This window comes from Episyrphus balteatus, chromosome 3 (assembly GCF_945859705.1).
Source record: "Episyrphus balteatus chromosome 3, idEpiBalt1.1, whole genome shotgun sequence".
Classification (NCBI taxonomy): domain Eukaryota; kingdom Metazoa; phylum Arthropoda; class Insecta; order Diptera; family Syrphidae; genus Episyrphus; species Episyrphus balteatus.
In genome coordinates, this window is record NC_079136.1 from 111,461,725 (window position 1) to 111,488,552 (window position 26,828).

The 26,828-nt window shown below is 32.0% G+C and overlaps 1 protein-coding gene and 1 long non-coding RNA gene across 2 annotated transcripts in view; one reads left to right on the forward strand and one right to left on the reverse strand.

Annotated features, from left to right (window-relative positions):
* The window catches only part of LOC129913069 (ras-interacting protein RIP3-like), a 55,186-nt gene that overhangs the window by 13,343 nt on the left and 15,015 nt on the right, over window positions 1-26,828 (forward strand). Inside the window, exon 2 of the mRNA XM_055991490.1 lies at window positions 8,885-9,807. Coding sequence (XP_055847465.1) covers window positions 9,078-9,807 — 730 coding nt within the window. The 5' untranslated portion in view covers window positions 8,885-9,077. The remainder of the gene's footprint in view (window positions 1-8,884; window positions 9,808-26,828) is intronic.
* On the reverse strand, window positions 21,133-25,256 carry LOC129913070 (uncharacterized). Its single transcript, XR_008771975.1, has 5 exons — window positions 25,147-25,256; window positions 24,961-25,041; window positions 24,751-24,900; window positions 24,522-24,668; window positions 21,133-21,747 (listed from the first exon to the last, which is right to left on the reverse strand). It is a non-coding gene; the product is annotated as an uncharacterized LOC129913070 (long non-coding RNA).

Here is a 26,828-nt window from a genome sequence, read left to right on the forward strand (position 1 = left end):
TATTTTTTTTGTTTATTTTTTTCTTTTTTTTTTTTATTTTGAAAATACCGGTAGAACTTGATCATACAAACAACACGCACACGCACTTTTCATCTCCTTGTCTGCTCTGTGAAATGTAAATTTATAGTTTGTATCTGCCTGTATTTGAGATTGAATTGTATAAATTATACAATTTTAGGACTTTACAGAAAAATTTAAATTGTCACTTTGATTAAAATCGAACTGGAACATAATATATGAAGTGTTTAAATTCAATATTATTTATATTGAAAGAAAGATATATAAAATATAGTTGGATATTTTTGTTTTATTGGCAATACTCTTATTTATTTAAATTCATGTGAATATAAAATGTTAAAAAAAAATAATAACATAAAATCAGGTTCGCCTATCAATTCTTTTGTTTAAAAAGTCAAAATCATTTTTTGAAGAAATAAAGAAAAAAAAAAATAGTTTTCGTTATTATTTTTGTTGGTTGTCTCTTATATATGTTTCAAAATATCATTAAGATGTCTTATAAGCTTAATTCATTCTCTAAATTCGCTAAATTGGATGTTTTTCTAGTTAAGTTTCTTATTACATTTTTCCAGCTCTATAGAAAGGTCATTTCTTATTATAATTCAGACATCTTCTTTAAGATACTGTGATGAGCTCCCTCTGCTACAACTAATTTTTTTCACCACAACTCACTTTAGCGTGATATCTTATGCTCACTCGACCAGAGCCGGAGTATAGTTTTGTGTGATGTTTTGTACTCGTGGGAAAATATTTTTATCACTTCTCCTTGTTCTCTTAGTTCAAGATAGTTGTTGATGTTTTTTTTTATTGTGTTTAGTAAATTGGATTCTGTTCCTTTTCTTTTGTTATTAATTCCTTTTGTCTGGCTTTTTCAAATGGTGATGGTTATAATGCTTTGGCGTGGGAGCGATGTTGCTGATTGACACAAATTAACACATTTATAGTGACAAAGGAATTAAAAAGTTTAATTTAAAAAAAAATTTCCTTTTGCGTGTTAGGGTCCAATTGAAAAACTAGTAATATTAATAATAAATACATTTCAAGCCAGTTTGATCTTTCCTGAGTGAGAAATTGATTATTTTATTTAACAAAAACACAATTGAATAGCAAAAAGTTCAAAAACCTTTAATTGATCGTGACGCGATATTTCATTCATATTTTTTTTTTTATACCTACGAGTATGTATGTATTTCATTTCTAAATCATCGATCAAATCATAAAAAGGTGTGATATCTATTCTTTTTTTTCTTCTCTTTATTCACTGTCAGAGAGGCTGTGGTAAGAAATATTTTCTTTGTTAAATTTAAGTTGAAAGGTTTGAGTCATAAGGTTGCGACAGTTTTTATTTTCTTAGAGGTTAGAAGGGATTTAAGTCACAATAAAAAAAGTTATTGTTCATGGATTTTTGATGACATTTTTTGTGTGTTTATTCGTTTTTATTTTTTATTTTTCAGCAACTCAATGATTTAAAAACTGTTTCTGGGATTTATTAGTGAAAGAGAAAGTTATTCATGATAATCGTATTTGCTTTCATTAAAATTTTGAATTTATAAGAGAAGAACAATTAGGTATTTTAAAGTTGAAGCTTATGTCGTTTTTGATTATCCGTCCCGTAGCATTCAGAAGTCTTCTGAAAGTGTTTTATCTGCACAAATATGACAGATAGAACGCTTCTCAGAAGAGAAATTCTCTTCTTAATTTCAAATCAGAATTCACTCAAAATCACTAATATTCGCCCAGGTACGACAGTACGACGTTTTCAATCGAAAACGACATCAGTTTTAAAATTGCCAGTAAAAAGAACTATTTCTTTTTCGTTACTATTTTCTTAAATCTGATAGTAATGAAGCAACTACAAGGTGTTAAGCTAATTAGTTTGGCGTGATCTATTGCTTTGATTTGATTAAATTTGGGAGTTTAAAAATCAAGAAGTTACTTTTTTAGTGATTTTCATTAAAAATGTAAAATGAACAAAAAAAAAAAAAAAATAAGTTCTGAGCGCCAAAGAAGAAGGGAAAACTGACGCATTGCATTCCGAAGGTTTTTCCATAAGCACCATTGCCAAAAAATAGGACGAAGTGACCATTTCGAGAGGAATTATTTAAAAAACAGTGCCTTCAAGAGACAAACAAAAGAAGCTTTAAAACTTCATTATAAAGACAAATCATAAGAAACCCTGGGTGCTGAACATCCTAAATTAAAAAAAATAAAACTTAAAAATAGCCTCTACAAAATTCCATACGTAAAGAACAGTCGTTTGAGACAAAAACAAATCGAACCAAGTTTTAAATGGCTCCTAAAACCTTTACTCCTTCTTGTCTTGAATGGTATCGTCTCAAAAACTGTTCCTCCTTATGAAAATCGTAGAAGTAGTAGTAATACCTATGAGAGTCATCCAAATTAAACTTTTTTTCATCAGAAAAAAATCACACTTCGTAACTTTAACAAACTTCAAAAACTTGTATTCCACTTCATGTGAAGGAGTGCGATCTCCAAGCTACATCACTTGTAAAATTGCCAGGAGTGCCCTTACGAAAATAATAGGATTCGCAAAACCGCTACTGGAAAAAGCTTTGTTCTATTCGGAATGGTTTCGGGCAAACCAAGCTTAAATGGAAACCTCTACAACCACTCGATTAAAATTATATTGCGAAACTTAAATATAAGAAAGCAACCGGATCTGGTTGACTAAAGTAGTCATTACTGTAAGGTAGAGAGGAAACAATGCAATGAGAATCTAGGCAAAGCTCATAGGCTTGGTCAGAACTTGACTATCGACAAGTTAATCTTCGAGATACCGCACACAGAAGGCGTCTGTTCATATCAGAGTGAAGTATAGTGTAAGTTGCACAGATGGAGACTTCCACTTTATAACGAAGAAAAAAATAACAAAAATAATAAAAAATTATTAAAATTTATAAATTTTTGGAGTTGAGGTCACTTGAACTTATATTGGACTTCCACTTTATTTAATTTAAAACGGATATTTATAGTCAAAAATATGTTAAAAAAATTCTTTGAAATATGTACTTTGATTTCAAAACTAATTACAAATCTTTAATATTTTCGTATATTTGATGTATTGAAATCTGTTGCAAAAGTCATTCAAAACATGCATAAACTTGATGAAAATTCGAATATAACTATTCTTTCAATTTCTTAGCACAGCATCTAGACTTCCTTATGTTCTCAACTCGATTGTTCCTGTCTACGTCCACCCTATGCCTAACACCGCTATGCCATTTACTATGTTTTATTACTCAGCTTACAAAACAGGCCAACAAAACGAAACCGAGCAACAAAAAAAAATACTTACTAAAAACGATCACATCTTTTTAAATATCACCTACTAACGCGGATCACAAAATCATTTTGTTCGCTTTTAAGTCTTTCGACCATCAGTGCCGGATTTAAATTTTAAAGTCGTCAAGTCAAAATATCATATTAGGTATACCACTTTGTAGGATTTTTGTCCATATTCAAAATGGATAGAGGAAGAAATTTCTTGGAAGCTATAAGTTTCTCAGATCCCAGTTCCTCGAAAATTTAAACGGCCAATGCTATTCAAATTTGTATATGTTTTTTAAATCTGCACTTAAATATCGCTTTCAAATAATGAATGCATTTTTTGAAAACGTAAACTCACAGTGTCTTAACTAAACAACGCTTTTTTAACCTGAAAATTTACCTTTCAGACCAGCACAATTATTTTTATATTGTTATATATTATTGAAATAAAATTATTTACTTCTACTTTTTTTACTACCACTCGTAGAATTTCAATACAGTACATACAAATACATATATTGAAAAATCTGCATATCAGAATATCAGATTTTTCTAATGAAGAATTACTTGTTATCGATGGAGCTTAAATTTAATTGGCTGATGCATCCATTGATACCTAGTTAAAAAAATTAAGTTGAAGAGGCCCGATATAGTTTTATTCTATGTCAAATCAGGCCCTGTCTTGAAACATAACAAACACACCGTCTTCGCGGTCGGTTGTCCGCACAACAGCAGCAGTGTCGCCCAACTTTGCAGTGAATCTTTTGCCCGCCCCACACATTCTAAGATAAAAAAAAAAAAAATAAAGAACAAACTCCCTGCCCTTGCATTCTAAGCAGTCAAAGCATGAAGATGGAGGAGACTTGGCCAAAACATATTGGCTCATTGGTTAACTATTCAGTTATTTTATATTATTTTTTTCTCTGTCCCATGGACCTTTGTATGTTTTGTGGTGGTAGTGTTAAGGTAACAACAGAGGCTGTTCTTGGATCTTGGTTTAAAATTTGTGTGTGGTGGTGTTCTGCTTTGTTTTGGGGTTTTTTTTGTATACTTTGAGAGGCAAACAGTCTTATACGCGATGCATGGGATGTCGTCGTTAGTTGGAGTTGTTGTTATGTTTAGTTTGGTTTTGGTGGATTCTGCTATAGCTAGCTAACTGCGACTGTAGCTGATGGTGGTGTTGCTGCAGAATGAAAAGCTTTTACCAAGATTTATTGTCGCCAGAGTTCGTGGGCTTGCATAAGGTTAATATGGTTGTGATACGTATTTTCATTTGTTTGCAGATCAGGTCATAGACCTGAATGAGATATACAGAAGAGACTCTGCTTTGTTGCTGATGCGATTCTGAATTGAGTTTTAACAGTATTTTTTTTTCTGCTTTGAGTATTTTGTTATTATAATTTCTTTGGTGTTAGTTTTGTTGTTGTTTAATGCTGGAGTGGGTGACTGTTTTTGTCACAAAATCAATGTTGGTGACAATGATGTAGATAATAGCATGAACAGATAAATAGATTGTGTTGTGAACGTAAGGAGTTATTGAAATTTCTTTTTTTTTTTATCAAAGTTTGCATTTTTAGGTTTAACATCTTCTTCTTCCTCTATATTCGACGCTGTTATGATCTTGATGACGCAGGGATCATAATCCTCCCACTACACTAGTGACTTGTGATATTTAGCTTTAACAAACGAGTAGTAATATACTTATTGTTTTTTTTTCTTATAGAGACAGTTATTGTCTTTTATAAATAAAAGAGCTGATAAGCGAACTTTTATTTTTTAATTTATTCAAAAAAAAAAAAATATAAACTTAACCATCTGTGTTCTAACATCTCTGAAAAATAAGATGGTGTTATTGGCTTCTTAAAAAAAGATTGTCTCGCTTGGAACATAATCATTCTATCAGAAATTTGCATTTTCTCTATAAAACGGTACAAATTAGAATCATCATGATTTACATAAAGACAGGAGATTCGATGCCTGTCTATTTATACTTTTTCTATTGCAAACAAACAAAGATAGAAGTGCAAAAAAAAATATCCAAAATGATTTCTCGTTTGCTTTTTTCTAAAGCCTCCGTAGAGAGAACTCATAGCGATTGAGTGGTTAAAGTAAGGTGCGAAAAGGTGTCAAGAAATTCCGCAACCCAACCATGATGGCGTGTTTATGATGATGATGAAGCTAATGATGGATAGTTAATGAGCAAAATAACATAACACGATTAGTAAATTGAGAAATATTCATTGAAGGCATCTGTATAAATATTTCTACGATTATAAACAAAGCAAAGATAAAGTAAAAACCTCAGAATGGTTGGTATATAATTTTTTCTTATGGAACGTAACAGTTCAGAGCTCTGGCACTTAGCTTCCGGCTTCAGAAAAATAAAAACTGAGAAACCATACAAAAAGTAATTTGCATAACAAAGAGAAATAATAAGAAAAACTTGTGCAATTTACAAAGTTAACAGGTTCAAGTTTTTGCAGTTGTTTTATGACAATGCGGGAAAATGTGTGTTTTTTATTTCTTTATATATTCATCTCGCTAACTATATTTTAAAGAGTTAATTACAGCTGTCGCGGTCTAAGAAATGCAAATTTTGCTAATGTTGACACCCGCAAATTATGATTGCTATGATGAAATAATAATGATTGAATCGTATTTCTAAAATTGAGTTATTAACGATTTTATGTTTGTCTATATGATCAGCTTACATCCAAGACCTGCAAGACTTGTTTAAACTTATAGCTTTAGAAGTTATGATCAAATTTATAGAAAAGACGTTAAAATTTACTAATGCAGGTAACGATTACCTACTAAAATTTGTAAAAATAAGTTTAAATGCTCGTGTTACACACCCAAAGTCCCGAAACCAGGCCCGTGAGATTTAAGCAAGAGAAGGGGGTGAATATTTCGTTAATATTTTGAAAACAAAACGATTCACGGAAAAAGCATATTCAACCAAACTTAAGGAGAATGTGTGGGTTCGTTCACTCTCAACATATGTATAGTGGCTTCCCGAGTCAAACATTTGGCACTATTTAAAACCTAAATATAACCTAAACATTCTTTGTTTAGATTCAATAGGTCATAAGTATCACTAAATTCCTAAAGGAAATAGCCTCTACTTAAGACCTCAAAACAATGCCGTCTTTACCATAAGGGCACACGGGGCCCGTGCCCAGGGCCCCCATTCTCAGGGGGGCCCCGAAGGAACGAAAATTTCTCTCACACATTTATTCTCAAAACATTTTTGTCGGGCAGACCATCTACCAAAAAATTTTAGTTTTTATATGGCAACCAAATAAAGTTTTTTCTACACCTATACGGAAAATACAATATGTTTTCAAAATGAAAACAAATTATGTGGCGTTGTATGCGGACAAAAATTTAAATCCAAACGACCAAACCCAAATTAAATTTTCCAAAAAATAAGACAATAATATTTTCAAAAAACAAGAAAACACTGTAGGTAAGATTATTTATTATTGATAAAAACAACGAATTCTCTTCCATTATCTTTTTCCTTAAATAATAATTTCGTTGGAAGTTCGCAAAACTGTCAAATTTGTAGTGCGTGTTAAAATCAGTGTAAAAATATGTGTGTTTTGATAATTTTTTTGTATAAACCTTTTTATGTCAAAATATTCATTAAAATCGGTTGTGTCGTTTACATTAAGAAATCGGTTCTATGGCAAGTAGGTACCGTTAATAACGGTCCAAAAAATATTTTTCTTATTTCAAAAGTGCGTTCTTATTTGCAGCATTACATGTTTTTTTCAAAGCAAAATCCTTATCCGTTTTTGAGAAATTTGCAATATCTCGAAAACTTTATATTGGAGATATCCGTTAAAAAGGAGACATTAAAATAAAATAAAATAAAATAAAATAAAATAAAATAAAATAAAATAAAATAAAATAAAATAAAATAAAATAAAATAAAATAACGTCTCTTGGAAATCACTTACAAATCGTCTGTATCGAGTTTTTAGCGAATCTATCAATCCGTTTGAGCTCTTTTTTCCAATTCTTCAAATAGAAACTTATAAGCGGTACAGGGAAATTATTGGCAGTATAAAATGTACAATTATTGGCAGTGGCAACGTTTGATGTCTCAATGTGCGTATTATTGGCACCCCCTACCAATAATAAAGACACTAGGTACTTTATATGGAACGATATATTGGCAGCCCTTTTTAACCAACCATTGCTTTTTAGCCAACCATTGTACTTATTTTACTTTCCAAAAAGACCCCAAATTCTTGTGTGCCCAAGGGCCCCAAGATAGTTAAAGACGGCCCTGCCTCAAAAAGTCGGTTAGTAATTTTTGTATGGACAAATGTCGGTATCTCGTGAAGGGAAAGTATATTTGTAGAAGACTAAAAGACGATTTTTCAAGCGTCAGTTACAATATCAGATGAATAAAGTCAATATATCTGGCTTATGAAAAATTGGCTATATAAGTCTAACAGAGACAAAGAAACCAACAAATTTTTTCGGCGGATCGTCACGTAAGATCCCTCAAAAGTTGCGTATTTAATAGCACATTAGGAGAAAAATGCTAAAAAAAATATTGAAGGGTACTTTTGGGCCTCTACCAGCCGCACAAAGGTTGAAATTACCCTCAAAAATCGGTCAAAAGTATTAGTTACAAATTTTGGAAAAAATTCACCTAATTATTTTTTTATTTTATCTGAATAATTACTATCATAAACTACTTTTAAAAAATACGTAAACCCAAACACCGCGAAGGGTGGGCAGTTGAAAGTTAGACCTTATTCTTTAGGATGTGTGCATTTTATCATTGTTGTTTTTGTTATAGTTCAGGGCAAGGTCGAACTCATAATTGTATGTGCTGGTCAACTATGAGTTTTATACATATTGGGATGATAAAAACATTTTCCATACCTTTCCAATAATTATAAAAAAACATGCTTCAAAAATTTCACTTATTTTCTTTAATTTAGCTAATTTCTTTAACTTACAATTTTTTTAAAACAAAAAAAATGTTTCTGGAAAGTTTTGAAACTAAATTATGTAAAGGTATCTATATCTTTTTTATGTATAAACATGTATTTAAAGCTTCCAACCAAAAATAAGTCTTTTTTTTGGCATCAAATGCTCCTTAGTGAGCATTTAATTTTGAAAAAAATAAGCAATCGGTAAGGCACTAGCTGATAGTGAATGTGCCAGTTTTGCTCAATTTTCACCTGTTATGGAAAAATTAGCTCATATTGAGCAACGAATCGTAGATTACCGAACAAAAATATCTTTTTGAACTGTGTCAAGCGATCAAATCCGGGTTATTTCTTTTAAAGCATAAAACCAACTTTAGAGGCCCAAAAGTTAAATACAAATAAAAAAGGAAGTACATATTCTTAATCTACTCGTCAATACGCAACTTTTGATACCTCTTACGATATAAAACTCAAAAAAAAAAAAAAAAAAAATTTTGCCCCATACATGGACGGGACACTCTATTATACATCCCTTATATTTTTATTTCATTTTCTATACTTATTGTTTTGATATCAATACTCTTAAAAATAATCAAAAATACTCGTATTATCTTTATTTTCAGAAATGCAGCGTATACCTTTTAAGAATGTAGCTGTTATAGCAGCTTCATAATTTAATTAGTGTAAAACTTCATCCTCTTTATATTAAAGTAAAAACGAAAGTTCCTTTTAAGGACGAAAACAAATTTGAAAAATGAAAAAAACTATACCGAATACAAAAAAATAATTTAATTCAAATCATGAGCAGGATGAAGAATGTCCCTACTCACATTAATCCCTCAGCAACAATATCCGCATGTTACGCTACCAAAAACTCTACATCAACCACTCAACACTAAAGTAATGAACAAACTCAAAACCAGTGATCTACTGGCATCGCATAAACTCAATGTTCTCGATAGTCAACAACAGTCGCATCTTCGAAATAGCATTCGATTTTGTAGCAAGGATTTTATTGAAAGTACCAACAGTAGCAGGAGCAGCAGTAGCCTGAGTACTCTTGCTAGTAATGGTAGTGTCGTTATAATGAACAGTACTGGTCAACCAAATACACAACAGCAAAAGTTATTGAAACAATCCAGCGACCAGCAGCTACAGCTACAGCAACAGCAACAACAACAATCATCAATAACCGCATCAATGGTTGTTAAAAAGCAAGCACCACAGCACCAACAATCGCAAAAACAGCAACAACAACAAATCGCAACAAATTCATCAGGAGCAACAGGAGCAGCAACGGTAGGAGTTGCAACAACAGCAGCAACAGTGGCAGCATCAGTAACCGGCAATCATCTTGTCGTCCGGGGGAATGGTAAGATCCAGGCACCAATGCAACCTCCACCGACATCAGCCAACAACAACAACGGACAAACAAATGGGACAACAATTGGGACGGCACCCGACGCGCGGGCCAAACAGGTGCTAAAGGAAGCTGTCGATGCGGTGGTAAATAGTTTCGCCAAACATACCCAGGGATATGGCAGAGGTGAGTCTTGTTTTACTTTAAATTACTTTCTACATCAAGCAATTGAATGCTACTCGAACAAGTACTATACACCGCGCACGCCGTAGTTTAGGATTATTGTTTTTTAGATTTTTTTTCCTCTTTTCTAATGTGACTACTTACTGGTACATCATTGTGAGAATGAATTTGAATGTAGTTAAACTATAATTAAGATATTCATGGATCTATCTCAGTTGGTATTTAGCAGTGATCCCTAAAATTAAAAACTGTGACATAATCTTGAACTTATAGGGTGTTTCTAACTGGTAAATTTAAATATTTAAGTTTGTTTAAACTAAGCCCAATTTGAAAATTATAACTTTTGAGATTTATTACAGAAGTTTTAAAAATATCCATAGTTTTTGAAGAAAAGTATCTTGTTATCTTTTTCTTTTAGTAAGAAATTTTTTTGTCATTGCACTAAAACATCTGAAGTGACACAGAAGAGTCGCCTTGGTTATTAATTCAGCTTTCAGGTTTGGTCAGATTGGTCATTTATTACTGAAGATATTACTCAAGCCCGAATACTAAGTATACTTAGAAAAACAACGACAAAAAAACTTTGAAAAATCATATCTCAAAAATCTGTCCATAAACATTTTTTTAAGATAAGATATTCGAGTTTTCGGGGTTAAGGTTTAAATCTAGGTATACGAAAAACATAACAGCGCTTGGTCCAAAAAGTCAAATAGAAATAGAAAAAAATTAAATTTGTGTTTCAAAGGAAAAAACAACATCGCAAAGCCATTTGAGCTCCACAACAAGTATGCAATTTAATTTCTTTTATTTAGATGTATTTTTAGAAAAAATATTTTCAAAATCGTTAGAGCAGTTTTTTTTTTAAATATTTTTTTTTTAAATAATTTCTTGGAAAACAAATTTTAAAAAATTGGTAGGTTAGGTACGTCACTTTGTAGCAATTTAATCGATCAAAAATCTCAATTTCAAAAAAAAAATTAAATTTTTTTTTTCGAAAATTTGATTTCTCCAAAAAAGAATTTTAACCTAAAAAATATTTTTTTGAAAATTTTAATCTTGGCTTATATTTGAACTGTATTAATGCTCTTGTATAAATCGAATGATTAGTTAAGGAGAAAATCGGACTTTAGAAAACGATTCTTTGGCATGCACCGTTCAAAATGATTTTCTAAAAAATTAATATTAATTTAAAGATAAACCTAAAAAGTCTTATTTGGATTTTTTTTAACAAAACCGGAGGAGCCGTTTTTGAGAAAATTAAAACTCTTCCAAAATTAGTATATGACAGGAACCAAGAATCCTTCTGTACCTACCATCAAGTTTAAGCTTTAGCTGCTTATACAGACCGACAGACAAACTGACAGACATACTGACAGACAGATAGACTGACAGACACACGTGCTTTCGCCTTCTCTAACATAGTAATTTCATGTTTGATTGTTATCTCACTTTGTTTGTACGAATTAATTATAATTTAGTAAAAAATAAGCTATTGAATTTTTTATTACTAATATCAAGTTAAACAAATAGGACAAAATTATTAAAATCCTCTTGGGAGATTTTATGAAATTTGTTTGATGAAAATTAAAAAGTATTCAATTAAGTTTAAATGGTAATGAAATCTTATATAAATAGAACTAAAAGTTCCATGACGTTCATGCAAAAGCAGTTCGTCGCTTCCCAAATCAAATTAGTAATAAGTAATTAATACCACCTATAGTATGACAGATAAGATTTTATTGCTCCAAAAAAACAGACCAGTTGCTTATAGAAAGAATCGAATACCAATACCAACCAAAGGAAGATTCGCTTTTCTCTTACTTTTGAGACTTTTTCCCGTCGTTTCATATTTTTACTATAGTTTTTTTTTTTTTTTAGAGATTTCTGAGACGAAAATTTTTTGGATTCAATTTCTCAGTTCTCTTTCTTTAATTTTTTTGTTTGTTATTGTTTTGATGTTTGTATTTTGGTGTGTGCACTTGTAGTAGCTTCGGATGAAAGGAAACTACTTCTTTGAATTCTTAAATAGAACTGATTTAATTTTATTTTTTAAGCACTATTTATATCAAAAAGTTTGTTTACATTCGATAAACAAACTTTGCACAGAATAGGTGATTAATATAAAATTTGTTCTTAAAGTAAAATAATATTTGAAAATGATTTTAAAACTAAGTGGATTTTATGAATTTCATGAATCGCCACAGTACTCGCCCTCTAGTGACAACGATATCTGTCTGGAATATGGACATGTCTACCGCTTCTTGTAGTCTGAGTGGTTGGTATCTGAGGTGGAGTAGGTGTTAGATTTCTTTCTTCGATTTGGTGTTGATCATTTAAAAGAAATGCTGGTTTAAGGCGATCAATGGAGATGTTTTTCTGATGTCCTTTGATTTCTAGTGTAAAGTATTTGCTTGTTTTTGATTTCACTAGATATGGGCCATCATAAGGTTGTTGTAGTGGTTTTTTTACTGCATCGTTACGAACAAAAACATGACTTGAATGTTGAAGGTTCTTATCGATGAAAATTTTGGTTGAACCATGACGTTCAGGTTGAATAGGCTTAATATTTTGCATATTATCTCGAAATTTGTTGAGAAAATCATGGCTTGATGAAGAGTCAGTTGCAATAAACATATCGCCTGGGAATCTCAATGTTGTTCCATAGACAAGTTCAGCTAAAGTTGCTTTAAAGTCTTCTTGCAGGGATGATCTTAGGCCGAGCAGAACAATTGGGAGTCTGGCAACCCAATCTTCTGTTTCATGGCATTTGATTGCTGCCTTCAGAGTCCGGTGGAATCGTTCTATCATTCCATTTGCCTGGGGATGATAAGGCGATGAACGGTGTCTCTTGATGCCCAGAAGTTTTGACAGCTCATTGAAAAGAGAGGATTCAAACTGTCTTCCTTGGTCCGTCATGATTTCTTTAGGGATTCCAAACCTGGAAATCCATCCAGAAAGAAATGCTGTTGCCACTGTTTCGGCGGTGATGTCTGGTATTGGAATAACTTCTGGCCATCTTGTGAAACGATCAATACAGGTTAGGGCATACGAGTTTCCGGCTGAGTATGGTAAGGGTCCAATAAGATCAAGATGAACATGATGAAATCTTTCTTCGGGAGGTGAAAAATTTGCAATTGGAGATCGGATATGATGTTGAATCTTGCTTTTTTGGCAGCTTAGGCACGTTTGAGACCATTTGCGACAATCCTTCTTCAAGTCAGGCCATATGTATCGTTCTTTAATCATCTGGGTAGTTTTCTTAACACTGGGATGTGACATGTTGTGGATTGTATTGAAAACTTGACGTCGTAGATCTGATGGAATGTATGGTCGTGCTTTGCCTGTTGAAATATCACAAAAGATTTGGTGATTTGTATCTGGTAGAGTGATTTGCTTCAACTGAAGAGACGAAGAAGTAGAGTTGAGGAGGTTCTTGAGTTCTTCATCGGTTTGTTGCTTATGAGACACATCATTGTAATCGATTGAGGATGGTGAAGAAATGGCGTTTAGTCTGGATAAAGCATCAGCGACTACGTTGTCTTTGCCGCTGATGTGAACTATATCAGTTGTAAACTGTCCGATGAAGTCCAAATGTCTAAGTTGACGAGGGCTTGATTTCTCTGGCTTTTGTTGAAAAGCGAAAGTAAGAGGTTTGTGGTCAGTGTAGAGAACGAACTTTCTTCCTTCCACAATATGCTGGAAATGCTTGATTGCCATGTAAGCACTTAGCAGCTCTCGGTCATAGGCACTATATTTGCTTTGTGTAGGTGAAAACTTTTTTGAAAAGAAGCCAAGAGGTTGCCAATGGTTAGAGACAAGCTGTTGAACAACTGCACCTGCAGCAGTATCGGATGCATCTGTCATGATTGACAATGGAGCGTCAGTATCTGGATGTGCTAGGAGAGTTGAGTTGGCTAGAGCTTCTTTACAGGCTTGGAAAGCATTTTCTAGTTCGGCCGTCCAATTGATAGGTGTGTTATCATTTTTCTTGTTGCCACATGGATATGCATGAAGTGGAGCTTGGATTTGAGCAGCATTTGGAATAAAACGTCTGTAGAAGTTAAGCATGCCCAAAAATCTTCGGAGCTCTTGGACTGTTGATGGTTTCTTGAATGACATGATTGTTTCAACTTTGGATGGCAATGGTTTGACGCCTTCTTCAGTGACAAGATAACCCAAGAAGCTTACGGATGATGACTGGAAAGTGCATTTGGAAGGATTGATGGTAAGACCAAATTCTCGAAAACGTTGGAAAAGCTGTTTCAGATGTTGGTGGTGCTCTTCAGATGAATTTGATGCGATTAGGAAGTCATCAATGTAAGGAAAACAGAAATCAAGGCCTCTGGTCACTTCATGAACGAATCGTTGAAAAGTTTGTGCAGCGTTGCACAGACCAAAAGTCATCACCATGAACTCGAACAGTCCAAAAGGAGTGATGATAGCTGTTTTTGGGATATCTTCTGGTTCTACAGGGATCTGATGGTAGGCACGAGTCAGATCTATGACGCTGAAGACTTTCTTACCCTTCAGATGATGAGCAAAATCTCCAATTGGAGGCATGGGATAGCGATCTGAGATGGTTATCGCATTGAGTCTTCTATAGTCGCCACATGGACGCCAGTCACCATTTTTTTTCTTGACCATGTGAAGAGGACTCGCCCAGCTGCTCTTTGATGGTCGACAAATCCCTTGGTTGATCATGAACTCAAATTCTTGTTTGGCTGTCTTTAGCTGTTCTGGAGATAGACGCCTTGCTTTTGAAAACACAGGAGGTCCTTTTGTTTGGATGTGGTGTGTCACATTGTGCTTGGTTTTAGCCAACAGATTCGTCTTGGTGATGTCTTGAAATTCATTCAATAAATCGTAAATGAATGAGGACGGATTTATTGTTTGGATGTTTGCGGCACTTGAAGATGTTGTTGCGCCAAAGCCATGTGTTTGAAGACTTGTTTTACGATCAATTAGTTTCTTATTTTTGACATCAACTAATAGATCGAAAAAGGAGAGGAAATCGGAACCAATGATTGGCTCGGTGACTTGGGCAATGATGAAAGGCCATGTGAAGTTTCTTCGAAGACCAAGGTTGAGGGACATCAAACGCTCTCCATAAGTTGGAATTTCAGTGCCATTTGCTGCATAGAGAACACGGTTCGATTGATTGTTCCGCTTTTCTATGCTTGATGGTGGAATGACGGAAATTGTGGCTCCAGTGTCAATGAGAAAACATTTATTTGAAGATTTCTCATTGACATAAAGGCGACTTATGGTGTCTGCGGGCTGGCTAGTCGCTGATTGCTGTCCGCAAATTAGTTTCCCGTCTGAAACTGGCAAGGTTCTTGGCACTTTCTTGCTTGTTTGCCAAATCGACGGTGGTAGTAGCACATTTTTTGATTTCTTGACTTTGATTTATTCCGGATAAAATTTTTGGAACGTGAAGAGCTTCGGCTTCTGGATACTTTAAGTTGCTCAATATCCTTTTGAAGAGAAGCAATCTGATTTTTTAACTCAGAAATTTCAGAAACATTGGAGGGCTTTGAGACAGAAGCAACATCTGAATTGGAATAAACGTCAGAAATTTTATCTGCCATTTCTGCCAAAGTCTTGAGTTCTTGGTTGGCACTACACGACAGGATGGACTGGGTGGTGTTCGGGAGCTGCTTCATCCATAAGGTTCTGAGGATGTCTTCAGAAATAGTGGATGACGCAAGCTCTCTCATCTTAGAAAGCAGCTGAGTTGGTCGTCTTCCATCGAGAGTAATGCCACTGAGAAGGGTCTGGAGTCTTTTCTGCTCAGATTCTTGAAACGCTGCTAGAAGTCGATTCTTCAGACCATTGTATTTTTCTGTAGCAGGAGGGCTGGTGACTACATCTCGAACTTCGGTCAGGACATCTGCTTCAAGGTTTCCAACAAGAGTGAAATACTTTGTGACATCAGATGTGATTGCACTGGTGTGGAACTGGGCTTCAAGCTGGAGGAACCACAGGTCAGGGCTCCGCTTCCAGAATGGTGGCACTTTGATGGAAACTCTGCCAATAACCTCTTCTTGGACCTTGTCTACGGTGTCAGGCATTGTGTTGGTGTCAACTGTCGTATGGGTTAATGATGGCACCTTACCGTTGGTCGGGGGATACCTTCTTAACTGTGTGTGAATGTTTTGTGTGAGGCACCTTACCGTGGGTCGGGGGATACCTTGTAAATTGAGTGTGGTACCTTACCGTTGGTCGGGGGATACCTATTAGAGTGTTTACTCGGGGTCACCAATGTAGTAGCTTCGGATGAAAGGAAACTACTTCTTTGAATTCTTAAATAGAACTGATTTAATTTTATTTTTTAAGCACTATTTATATCAAAAAGTTTGTTTACATTCGATAAACAAACTTTGCACAGAATAGGTGATTAATATAAAATTAAATCAGTTCTATTAAAGAATTCAAAGAAGTAGTTTTTATTCATCCGAAGCTACTACATTGGAATCATGAATCGCCACACACTTATAAAAATGCTAAAAACATGAAAAATTTAAAGAAAACGTTATTATTTTAAGCTTGCTTCACGAAATAACTTATTTTGAAATAATTTTGTATCACAATTTAATATTTGAAGAAAAGTTGCAATTGTGTTGAGTTACAGTTGAAGTGTTGAATTTGAAAAAAAAAAATCGGATTCATGTGAGAAACTTGTTCCACAAAATTATTTTGCTCCCTTTCAAAATGACATTGAGCCCTCAGATATTTTTTCTTGGTGGGACGCGCCTATTGTATCTTATTGAGTAATTATAAAAATAAACTGAAACTGAACTGTAACTACAAATCCAAACTTACTTTAAAATGGGTGAATCTTTCTTATTGACCCTTCACAATAAGCCGTTTTTTTAATTATACCTACATTTGCCGTTGCAATAGTTTTCCATCTACCTCCTTCTTATTTATAGTAAAGAGAAAATACATGCATTGAAACTGTCCTATCTTAATTCTCGCAACAACTTTTATTCAAAATTTATGGTCAGCGTTTTTTTTTTGTGAAATCTCACGCACAGAAATTCACTTAGTAGGTTCATACCATAGCAAAACTGTTTTACAATTATGATCACTAGATGGTGCTACTTGCATTCCTTGACATTTATTTTCAAAGAGTAAATTTTCATACCCAAACGCGGCAAAAGAAATATAACTTCAAAAATTACAACCAAAGGACTAAAAACTGTGTTTTCTATTTAATTCAAATTTTGCATTGATTTTGGAACACCCTTTATTTATCATCTAAGCCATTAGATATCAGCCATTACTAATTTTGTAATAACCGACGAGATTATAATTTTCTTTTGCACACGTATAGCAAAAGAGGCGAATTTCTTTTTGCAATAATGATGGTAATTGATAGGTGTGAATAAAATAAACTCCTTCTTGAAGAAGCGCAATAATAAATTACAGGCTTTAAGTGTGTCAAAATTATTTTCCTAAAATTACTGTTAGGCAGCAATAAGTGTATTGACTTCACATGCAAAATTCCTTTTCATATCTAAAGACTACCAAGCCAGCTTTGTGTTAAAGAAACAAAAGAATGCAACCACTTATCACTAGATACATCTTAAGTTTCTCCATCTAAAAATATCAGACACAAAACGTCTGAGGTCTCTGCAAAAAGAGCAAAAAAAACTAATCTCCTGAAAAATTCGTTGTCTTACGGTTAAAAATGATTTATTTATATTTTTCGACACTTGTTGTCAATTTATCAAACAAAATTATGTGCATACACCTAAACTGTGTTGACCGCTTTTTCTTTCTTTCACAAATATTATGCGGAGCTCCTTTTCCCCAATTCTATACTCCTCTATTTTTTGCAGCACACACGTCTTTAGCTTGATGTAGGTCGTCGACATATAGTGAGAAATGAAGATGAAGGTAGGTAAATGCAAAAAAAACATATCAGCACATCACATTGACTAGCTAGCAGCATCCAGCAAGCTTAGCGAACTGGAAACATAAGTAGATATAATTTTGACAAACTAAAAATGAACACCTCCAATTTCTTGCATTGTCATGTCGTCTGTGAATACGAAAAAAGCAAAATATATAATTCCTTTCTACAATCCAGGGAACTAAGTTGCTTTTTTTGACAAAACAACGTAACTCATTGCAAATATAATTTTTTTGAGATTTAATGCTTATTAACTTTGCCATTTTTAATTGATACAACTACTACAAGATATTGTCACTTCTTTTCATGAAAATGATTTTTTAAATATAAACTTTCTTAAAACTTAATTTAAAATCACTGAATCAAATAATTTTGTTTTTCAATCTACCGTTACATGATATATTATTGTATTGCATTTCCAACACTACCTTCCATACTATTACTTTCATTCGAATGCATTTATTTGTTGTATAATCTCCTCCTCACAATCCCAAACTTTAGTGCAACTACAACTTTCTTAATTATCGAATAAATCTTAAGCCTTGAGCCTGCACACCAAAAATAATTACCAAAGATAGCACCAGTCAGATAGATAGAGATGAAGAGGATCAAAATTGACTGAAAAAAGAGAGAGCGATAGGGAGAGAGACGTACCAAAATGGCAAATGTGGGATTGGCGTTTAAATTGATTAATCATGTTTTTTTGTTAGTTTCATTTGTCTGCCGACACAGAGAAAGATTCAAATTGAAATGAAAAGAATTATTACCACTAGGATATTTTTCTTTTTTTCTTTTAGAATGTCACTTTATGGATTTATATATTAGGGTGTCCCTTATTTGGAAGATTGTTGAATTTTAATGCGGACATTAGTTAAAAGATCCTATAATGAGTCCATATCATTCTAGTAACTCGATTCGACTTAATTTCTAACTTTATCATAAAAATTTTACACAAAATGCAGGTAGTTTTCGAAAGTTTCACTTAGAATTAAAATGAATTATACATATATTCATTTCTTCAAAGATATTTCTTTGGTAATTATGTAACTAGTCAAATAATTTTTTTCATAAATAAAATTGATAGTCCAAACATATTTGCCAAGTTTAAAATTTGATAATGCCTTTTAGAATTTCAACAAATTTTGAAGTAAAATTTGTATAAAAAAGTTTAAAATTAAGTCGAGCAAAGTTAATATAAAAAAAACTTGTGATTTGTATATTTTTTAAATTGAGTTTAAAAAAAACCTTAAAGTAAGGAACACTCTAATATGTATAAAAATATATTTATATACAAACCTCCTTTGTCCAATGTGTGTCCATTTCACTTATTTATTTTGCTTAAATTAGTGAAGAACTGCTTTTTTATGCACAACTTTGCGAAAGTGGAACAAAAACGAAAGAGCTGAGCAGCGAACGCGTTTTTCTTGGCAGTTTGAGGAGTGTGTGGTTGGATGGTTGGTGCGATGCAAGGCGAGTTTAGTGTCTTCCTGCAATGGATAACTGTAAAGGAAGACATACAGAACAACAAAAAAAGAGTTTTTGCGTGCGCGCATTTTTCTCGCGCACATGGAATCTGTATTTTTTGTTTTGTTTTTGTATATTTTTTTTTTGTGGTGAGTGGCTTTGACTTAAACATATTGTCGGCTGATTGCCAAGTGAAAAATTGACTTTTTAATTGAATATTCTCATTATATGCCGATGCATGTCAGTTAGTTCTTTTTTTAAAATTCTTTCTCTTGTGTTGAGAATTTTTTTTGCATGCGTTGGACGATCACATGACTGACGGACGGGAGGAGAATAAAGTACATAACAAAAAAAAATCTCTTCCAAAAAATCATTTTCAGTTTTCATTAATTTTTTACTCAATTTTCTTTGTGGAAGTTTTTTTTTGTACCCTTCTCATATTTTGGCTTTTACAGAAAAAAAAGTCCAGCAAATATGTGATGCTGGTTACTGGGTACTGCGTTTTGTTGTGGGTATGTAAAAAAAACTATGGAGTCATTTATTTTTGGGAAGTTTTCTGGATATTTTTTTTTGTTGAATTCAAAATTGTCTTGCAATACGCAATGTCTGGACATGATGACAACTTCGATATGTGTGGAATGCAGTGGCGCACATAATAAACACGTGTGGGTTTTAAGTGAATTTTGATTGGATATTCTTTTTTTTTTTCTTTTGAACTCGTTGTGTGTTCTGAAAGGATACTACCTATACAATTTTTATAAAAGATTCTTCAAAATTGAACCTTTTAATAGCTACAATTTGCCAAAAACTATTTTGTTTACCTAGTTCAATTGCAATTCTTTACAAACAGAACATAAACATTTAATTACTTATCTGACAATTACACTGAACCAAAAAGGTACATGGAATTAATGAATATATTCATTCTATTAATGTATCGTTCATTATTATTTGTCCAATGATCCTGTTCATTAAGATAATGAACGGCCGTTCATTAAAATCAATGAACGTTCATTAATTCTATGAACCATACATAATTTCATTCATAAAATTTCGAACTTGAAATTTCGAACATATTTTAATGAATCGTTCATTAAAACAATGAACAGTGTTCATTGATTTAATGAATACGTTCATAAAAAAAAATAAATGCGTTCATTACATTAATGAACGGATTCATAGAACTAATGAACCGTTCTTAAAAATAAAAATATCCGTTCATAGAATTAATGAACACGTTCATTAAAATAATGAACCGTTCATAAAAATAAAAAAAATCGTGCATAAAATTAATGAATGCGTTCATTAAATTAATGAACGCATTCATTGAATCAATGAACCGTTCATAAAAATAAAAAAAAAACCTGCCTAAAATTAATGAACGCGTTCATAGAATTAATGAACGCATTCATAGAATTAATGAATGCCGTTCATAAAATTAAAGAACGCCGTTCATAAAATTAATGAACGCCTTTCATAAAATTAATGAACGCCGTTCATAAAATTAATGAACGCCGTTCATAAAATTAATGAACGCCGTTCATAGAATTAATGAACGCCGTTCATTAAATTAATGAACGCGTTCATAAAAATAAAAAAACCCGTTCATAAAATTAATGAACGCGTTCGTAAAATCAATGAACACGTTCGTATTAATTTTACGAACGTGTTCATTAATTTAACGAACGCGTTCATTAATTTTATGAACACAGGCCTACGTTCCGTAACTCTTGCACCGTCATAAGTGCTCGAAAAACATTGTGAATTCGAATGAAATCAATTTTTTTGTACAAATTTCATTTTGATTCAAATTGTTTTTCTACAACTTATTTCCATGCAAGCGTTATAGAACGTAGGCACTGTTTTCAATAAATTTAAAAAGTTACATTTCGTATAGTCTTATTTCTTTGTCAAAGAATTTTTAATCTCCTGTCAAGAAATTAAAAAAATCAACTGACAAATAAATTAGTCATGGAAGCTTAGCTTTCTAAATTTATTAGGTCGAGATCTGTGAAAAAGAAAGAAAAATTAATGTGAATCGCCGTTTTCAATTTTTACAAACCTGTACATTCGGTTTTTCATCTCTAATCTTCTCCTTTCTGAAATCTTAAAGGTTAAATTAAAGAAATATTTATATTTACATTAACTCTTTTATTGTTCAAATAAACCAAATGAATGGCAGGAAAAATTTTATTACATTATTTTGTAGATTTATCTTCAGATAAGAAAGTGAAACAAATTATAAAAAGTGAAATTAAGGGAAATTTGAATCAAAATAATATAAGAATTGAAATTTTATGATCTCATTTACCAAAACTAGAGCATTTGTACATACATACATTTTTTATTTGGTGGGTGGGTATTCTCACCCATTTTGTTGAGGAAGGCAATATGGTCTTCTTAAGCTTGAATTGTGTTGCCTATCCAAACGAATGAATACTGCGAGTCCTTGATGGTATGTCGTATAACGTGTTTCCTACCATCTGTGTCTTTTTTTATAACTTTTTGGAAAGGTACAAAGTATCCATGCAGAGCCCAAAGTAATGCCGCATCTTTACAGTCTGAAAAAAAGCCAACCACAGAAATACCAAAATCAGTAAGGCTTTCAACAACAATTTGGTACAATAATTATATATTTATACATAGCTATATTAAAATGTATGATAGTGTATTTTTAAGTATAAATTTATTTTTACTAATCACTTGGAATAGTAAAAAATAATAATTACAAGTTCTACTTAAAAATATTTAAACTAAGCACGAACTTTCAGATGAATCTGCTGTTTTAATTTTGATTAGAACCTGTCGTATATTTTTTTTATTGACACGGTTATCAGTACAGAGAAATTTTCAAAAAAAAAATTTTTCATTGAAAAAAATTCTAAGTCCCAATAGTATGTTAAGTTTTTTTGGCATCGAAAATTTTCTAAGTCCCCAACTAAATTTTTTCATTGAAAAATATTCTAAGTCCCAAAAAAAATTTTCATTGAAAAATATTCAAGTCCCAAAATAAGTTAAGGTTTTTTTGGCATCGAAAAGTCCCCAACAAGATTTTTTGTATTGAAAAATGTTCTAAGTCCCAAAACTAAGTTAAGTTTTTTTGGCATCGAAAAGTCCCCAACAAGATTTTTTGTATTGAAAAATGTTCTAAGTCCCAAAACTAAGTTAAGTTTTTTTGGCATCGAAAATTTTCTAAGTCCCCAACATTGAAAAATATTCTAAGTCCCAAAAAAAAAATTTTCATTAAAAAATATTCTAAGTCCCAAAAAAGATAGGTTTTTTTGGCATCGAAAATTTTCTAAGTCCCCAACTAAATTTTTTCATAGAAAAATATTCTAAGTCCCAAAAAAAATTTTCATTGAAAAATATTCTAAGTCCCAAAATAAGTTAAGGTTTTTTTGGCATCGAAAAGTCCCCAACAATATTTTTTGTATTGAAAAATGTTCTAAGTCCCAAAATAAGTTAAGGTTTTTTTGGCATCGAAAAGTCCCCAACAAGATTTTTTGTATTGAAAAATGTTCTAAGTCCCAAAACTAAGTTAAGTTTTTTTGGCATCGAAAATTTTCTAAGTCCCCAACATTGAAAAATATTCTAAGTCCCAAAAAAAAATTTTTCATTAAAAAATATTCTAAGTCCCAAAATAAGATAGGTTTTTTTGGCATCCCCAACAAAATTTTTTGTATTGAAAAATGTTCTAGGTCCCAAAGTGCCTAAAAGTCCTAAAAGTGCCTAAAAAAGTCATTCTTTTCAAATTTTATTAATACTCTACCGCATACGCTGCTTTCAGAAGAGAAAAATAAACTAAACCGAAGTTCAAATAATTTATTAGGATTTTTTTTAAATATTTTATGAAAAATCATATTGAAAAAGTTAATTTATTCAAGTTTAAAACATCTAAGTCAATTTTTGGCCTGTTTGCGGTAGAGTGTTAATGATAATATGCAAGTTTATTTCAAAATACTAATGAAAATGATTGTAGATGGCAATCCTAGTTTCATTTTTTCTCAATTTAGTATATCAAACTCTATAAACGATAAAAACCAACGCTGAAAAGTGCATAAAAAGTCATTCTATTCAAATTTTATTAATACTCTACAGCACACGCTGCTTTGAGAAGAGAAAAATAAACTAAAAACGAAGTTCAAATAATTTATTATGATTTTTTTAAGATATTTTATGAAAATTCATATTGAAAAAGTTTATTTATTCAAGTTTAAAATATCTAAATCATTTTTTGGCCTGTTTGCGGTAGAGTGTTAATGATAATATGCAAGTTTATTTCAAAATACTAATGAAAATGATTGTAGATGGCAATCCAGTTTCATTTTTTTTCAATTTAGTATATCAAACTCTATAAATGATCAAAACCAACGCTTAAAAGTGGCTAAAAAAGTCATTCTATTCGAATTTTATTGATACTCTACCGCATACGCTGCTTTCAGAAAAGAAAAATAAGCTAAAAACGAAGTTCAAATAATTTTTTAGGATTTTTTTTTAAATATTTTATGAAAAATCATATTGAAAAAGTTAATTTATTCAAGTTTAGAATATCTAAATCATTTTTTGGCCTGTTTGCGGTAGAGTGTTAATGATAATATGCAAGTTTATTTCAAAATACTAATGAAAATGGTTGTAGATGGCAATCCTAGTTTCATTTTTTCTCAATTTAGGATATCAAACTCTATAAATGATCAAAACCAACGCTTAAAAGTGGCTAAAAAAGTCATTCTATTCAAATTTTATTGATACTCTACCGCATACGCTGCTTTCAGAAAAGAAAAATAAGCTAAAAACGAAGTTCAAATAATTTTTTAGGATTTTTTTTTAAATATTTTATGAAAAATCATATTGAAAAAGTTAATTTTATTCAAGTTTAGAATATCTAAATCAATTTTTGGCCTGTTTGCGGTAGAGTGTTAATGATTATAATGCAATCAAATTTTAAAATATTAATAAAAATGATTCTAGGCAGTAATTGTAGTTCTATTTCTTTGAAATGAACAGCAAGTTTGTTTTAAGTTTATACAAATTTTGAGAATGTCGTTTAACCCTTTGCTTCCTAGTGGTTTCAGCATGAAACCACGTATTAATTACTTTGTTAGTTTTTTTTTAATAAAAAATGGACTTCTCCTTTTGTACTCTCAGCTCAAAACATTCCTTATACAATGTTATTACTAGTACAATCATTATTTTTTCATATTAGTGTGTAATTAGAAAATATCAAAACTTTTTTTCAAGATATTTGTATTTTTTTCCGGGAGCAAAGGGTTAAATACATTCTTCTGGGAAGGTATCGATATATATATAATATAAATCATAAAAAGTAGGTACATACCAGGAATTATTTTAGCAAGATTGGTGGCGGCTGGCGGGAGCAACGTGGTGGCTGGATAGAACGTGGTGTGGCAAATGACGACGACAGCGGAGGCAGACAATAATGTGGCGGATGTGGCGGCAGCGTGGTGGTGGCAACGTGATGGCACTACATATAAATATATTAATACATACGTATATATTTATAAGATAAAATGATCAATAAAAATTATAAAAAAGTAGATACATACCAGGAATTATTTTAGCGTGATGATGGTGGTGGCTGGCGGGAACAACGTGGTGGCTGGAAGGAACGTGGTGTGGCAAATGACGACAACGACACCGGAGGCAGACAATATGTGGCGGCAGCGTGGTGGTGGCAACGTGGTGTAAGAAGAGCACTAAATATATATAAATATATTAATACAATTATAACACATTTTAGGGATGAAAACACTTACCTTAAATTTTTGATGCATGAAACGACGTGATGGCAGCAGGCGACGGGCGGGCGGCGGCAAATGGGAAATCGAACAAATCTCCTATATATATGATAAAAAACAAATTATTTAACAAAATAAATGTGTCCTTTTAATAAATAAATGCTTTTAAATAATAAATACTACGTAATCTAATGAAATACTTACTTTTTATTTTTGCTTCAGCTCTCCGCTGAATAGCTCCTCTTATCGATCAGACATTCACACTGTAACTGAATGGCTTGGGTTGGCTTGGGGACGCCGGCTACATCATTTAACGAAAGAAATTCTTTCGTTCTACGTATCAACAAGTAGTGTTCCCACTTTATTTTACGCGTTCTTTAAAATTTAAGTGTGAACTATGTGCAAAGAGCACAGTTAATACACAAAAGGTAATATCTTGTAAATATATGTTTTCAAAAATCGAATATCATAGATATTGTAAGAATATTGACAATCACAGTAAAAAAAAATAACTTAAAATTTTCTTTCATGTTGAAAGCACAAACAGATGAAACGACACCAAAAAATAAGTACTAAAGGGGTTTTCACATTCAACAACATTTACATCTCCTTGTGTCGTTAACTACTGTTCACATTGATACGAACGGTTGTTCAACCGAGATAAATGTTTGTGTGAGCAAGAAAACTTTGAAAATGAGAACAAAACACAAAACTACTCAATATGTACAAACACAAAAAAATACACAAGGTAATAAGCCCCGTCTTATTTGATTCCCCAACTCGGTTAAAAAAAAATGATATTTCGACACCTGTCAAATGTGGTCTCAAAACATTTTATTCTCATACTCATAAAAAGGGTTATTTTGAAACCTGCAAACTGAATAAAATTATTACTTTAGTAAAAAGTTAAATGATATGAAAATCTTGTTCATAATTTGATACACTTTTTAAAAGTGTGATCACTGCAACATGCAAGTTGCCCTTCGTTAAATTTTAATGAACGGTTCATTAAATCAATGAACACGTTCCTAAATCTATGAACACACTCATAAAATTCATGAACACGCTCACTTCCACAATAAATGTATTCTTTAAATGATATGAAAACCTTGTCCATAATTTGATACACTTTTTAAAAGTGTGATTACTGAAACATGCAAGTTGCCCTTCGTTAAGTTTTGATTAACTATACATTGAATTTATGAACGGTTCATTAAATCAATGAACACGTTCATTAAATCTATGAACACGTTCATTAAATTCATGAACACGCTCACTTCGACAGTAAATGTATTCGTTAAATATGAATCTTAACGAATAATTGAAATAATGAATGGTTCATTAAAATAATGAATGGTTTATTAAGTTTTGGCGCCTTTTTAAAAAGAAGAAAAAAAGATTTATTTTATTTTCGTCATATCTTTTCTATTTTTGCTTTTTTTGAAAAATTGTCATATATAAAAGATGTAGATTTTTTAATTTCCGACAGAATTTATTAAATAAGTTTTTTTGATTTTCGCTTTCGTTTAGAAGTTGTAGCGACTTTTGTGAAATAAAACATCTCGCAAACAAAAAGACATGAATTTTTTTCTTTTTTCGTCATATCTTTTCTATTTTCTATCTCTCAAACAAAAAGACATGAAATTTTTACTTTTTTCGTCATATCTTTTCTATTTTTGCTTTTTTTGAAAAATTGTCATATATAAAAGATGTAGATTTTTTAATTTCCGACAGAATTTATTAAATAAGTTTTTTTGATTTTCGCTTTCGTTTAGAAGTTATAGCGACTTTTGTGAAAAAAAACATCTCTCAAACAAAAAGACATGAAATTTTTACTTTTTTCGTCATAACTCTTTTATTTTTGCTTTTTTTGAAAAATTGTCAGA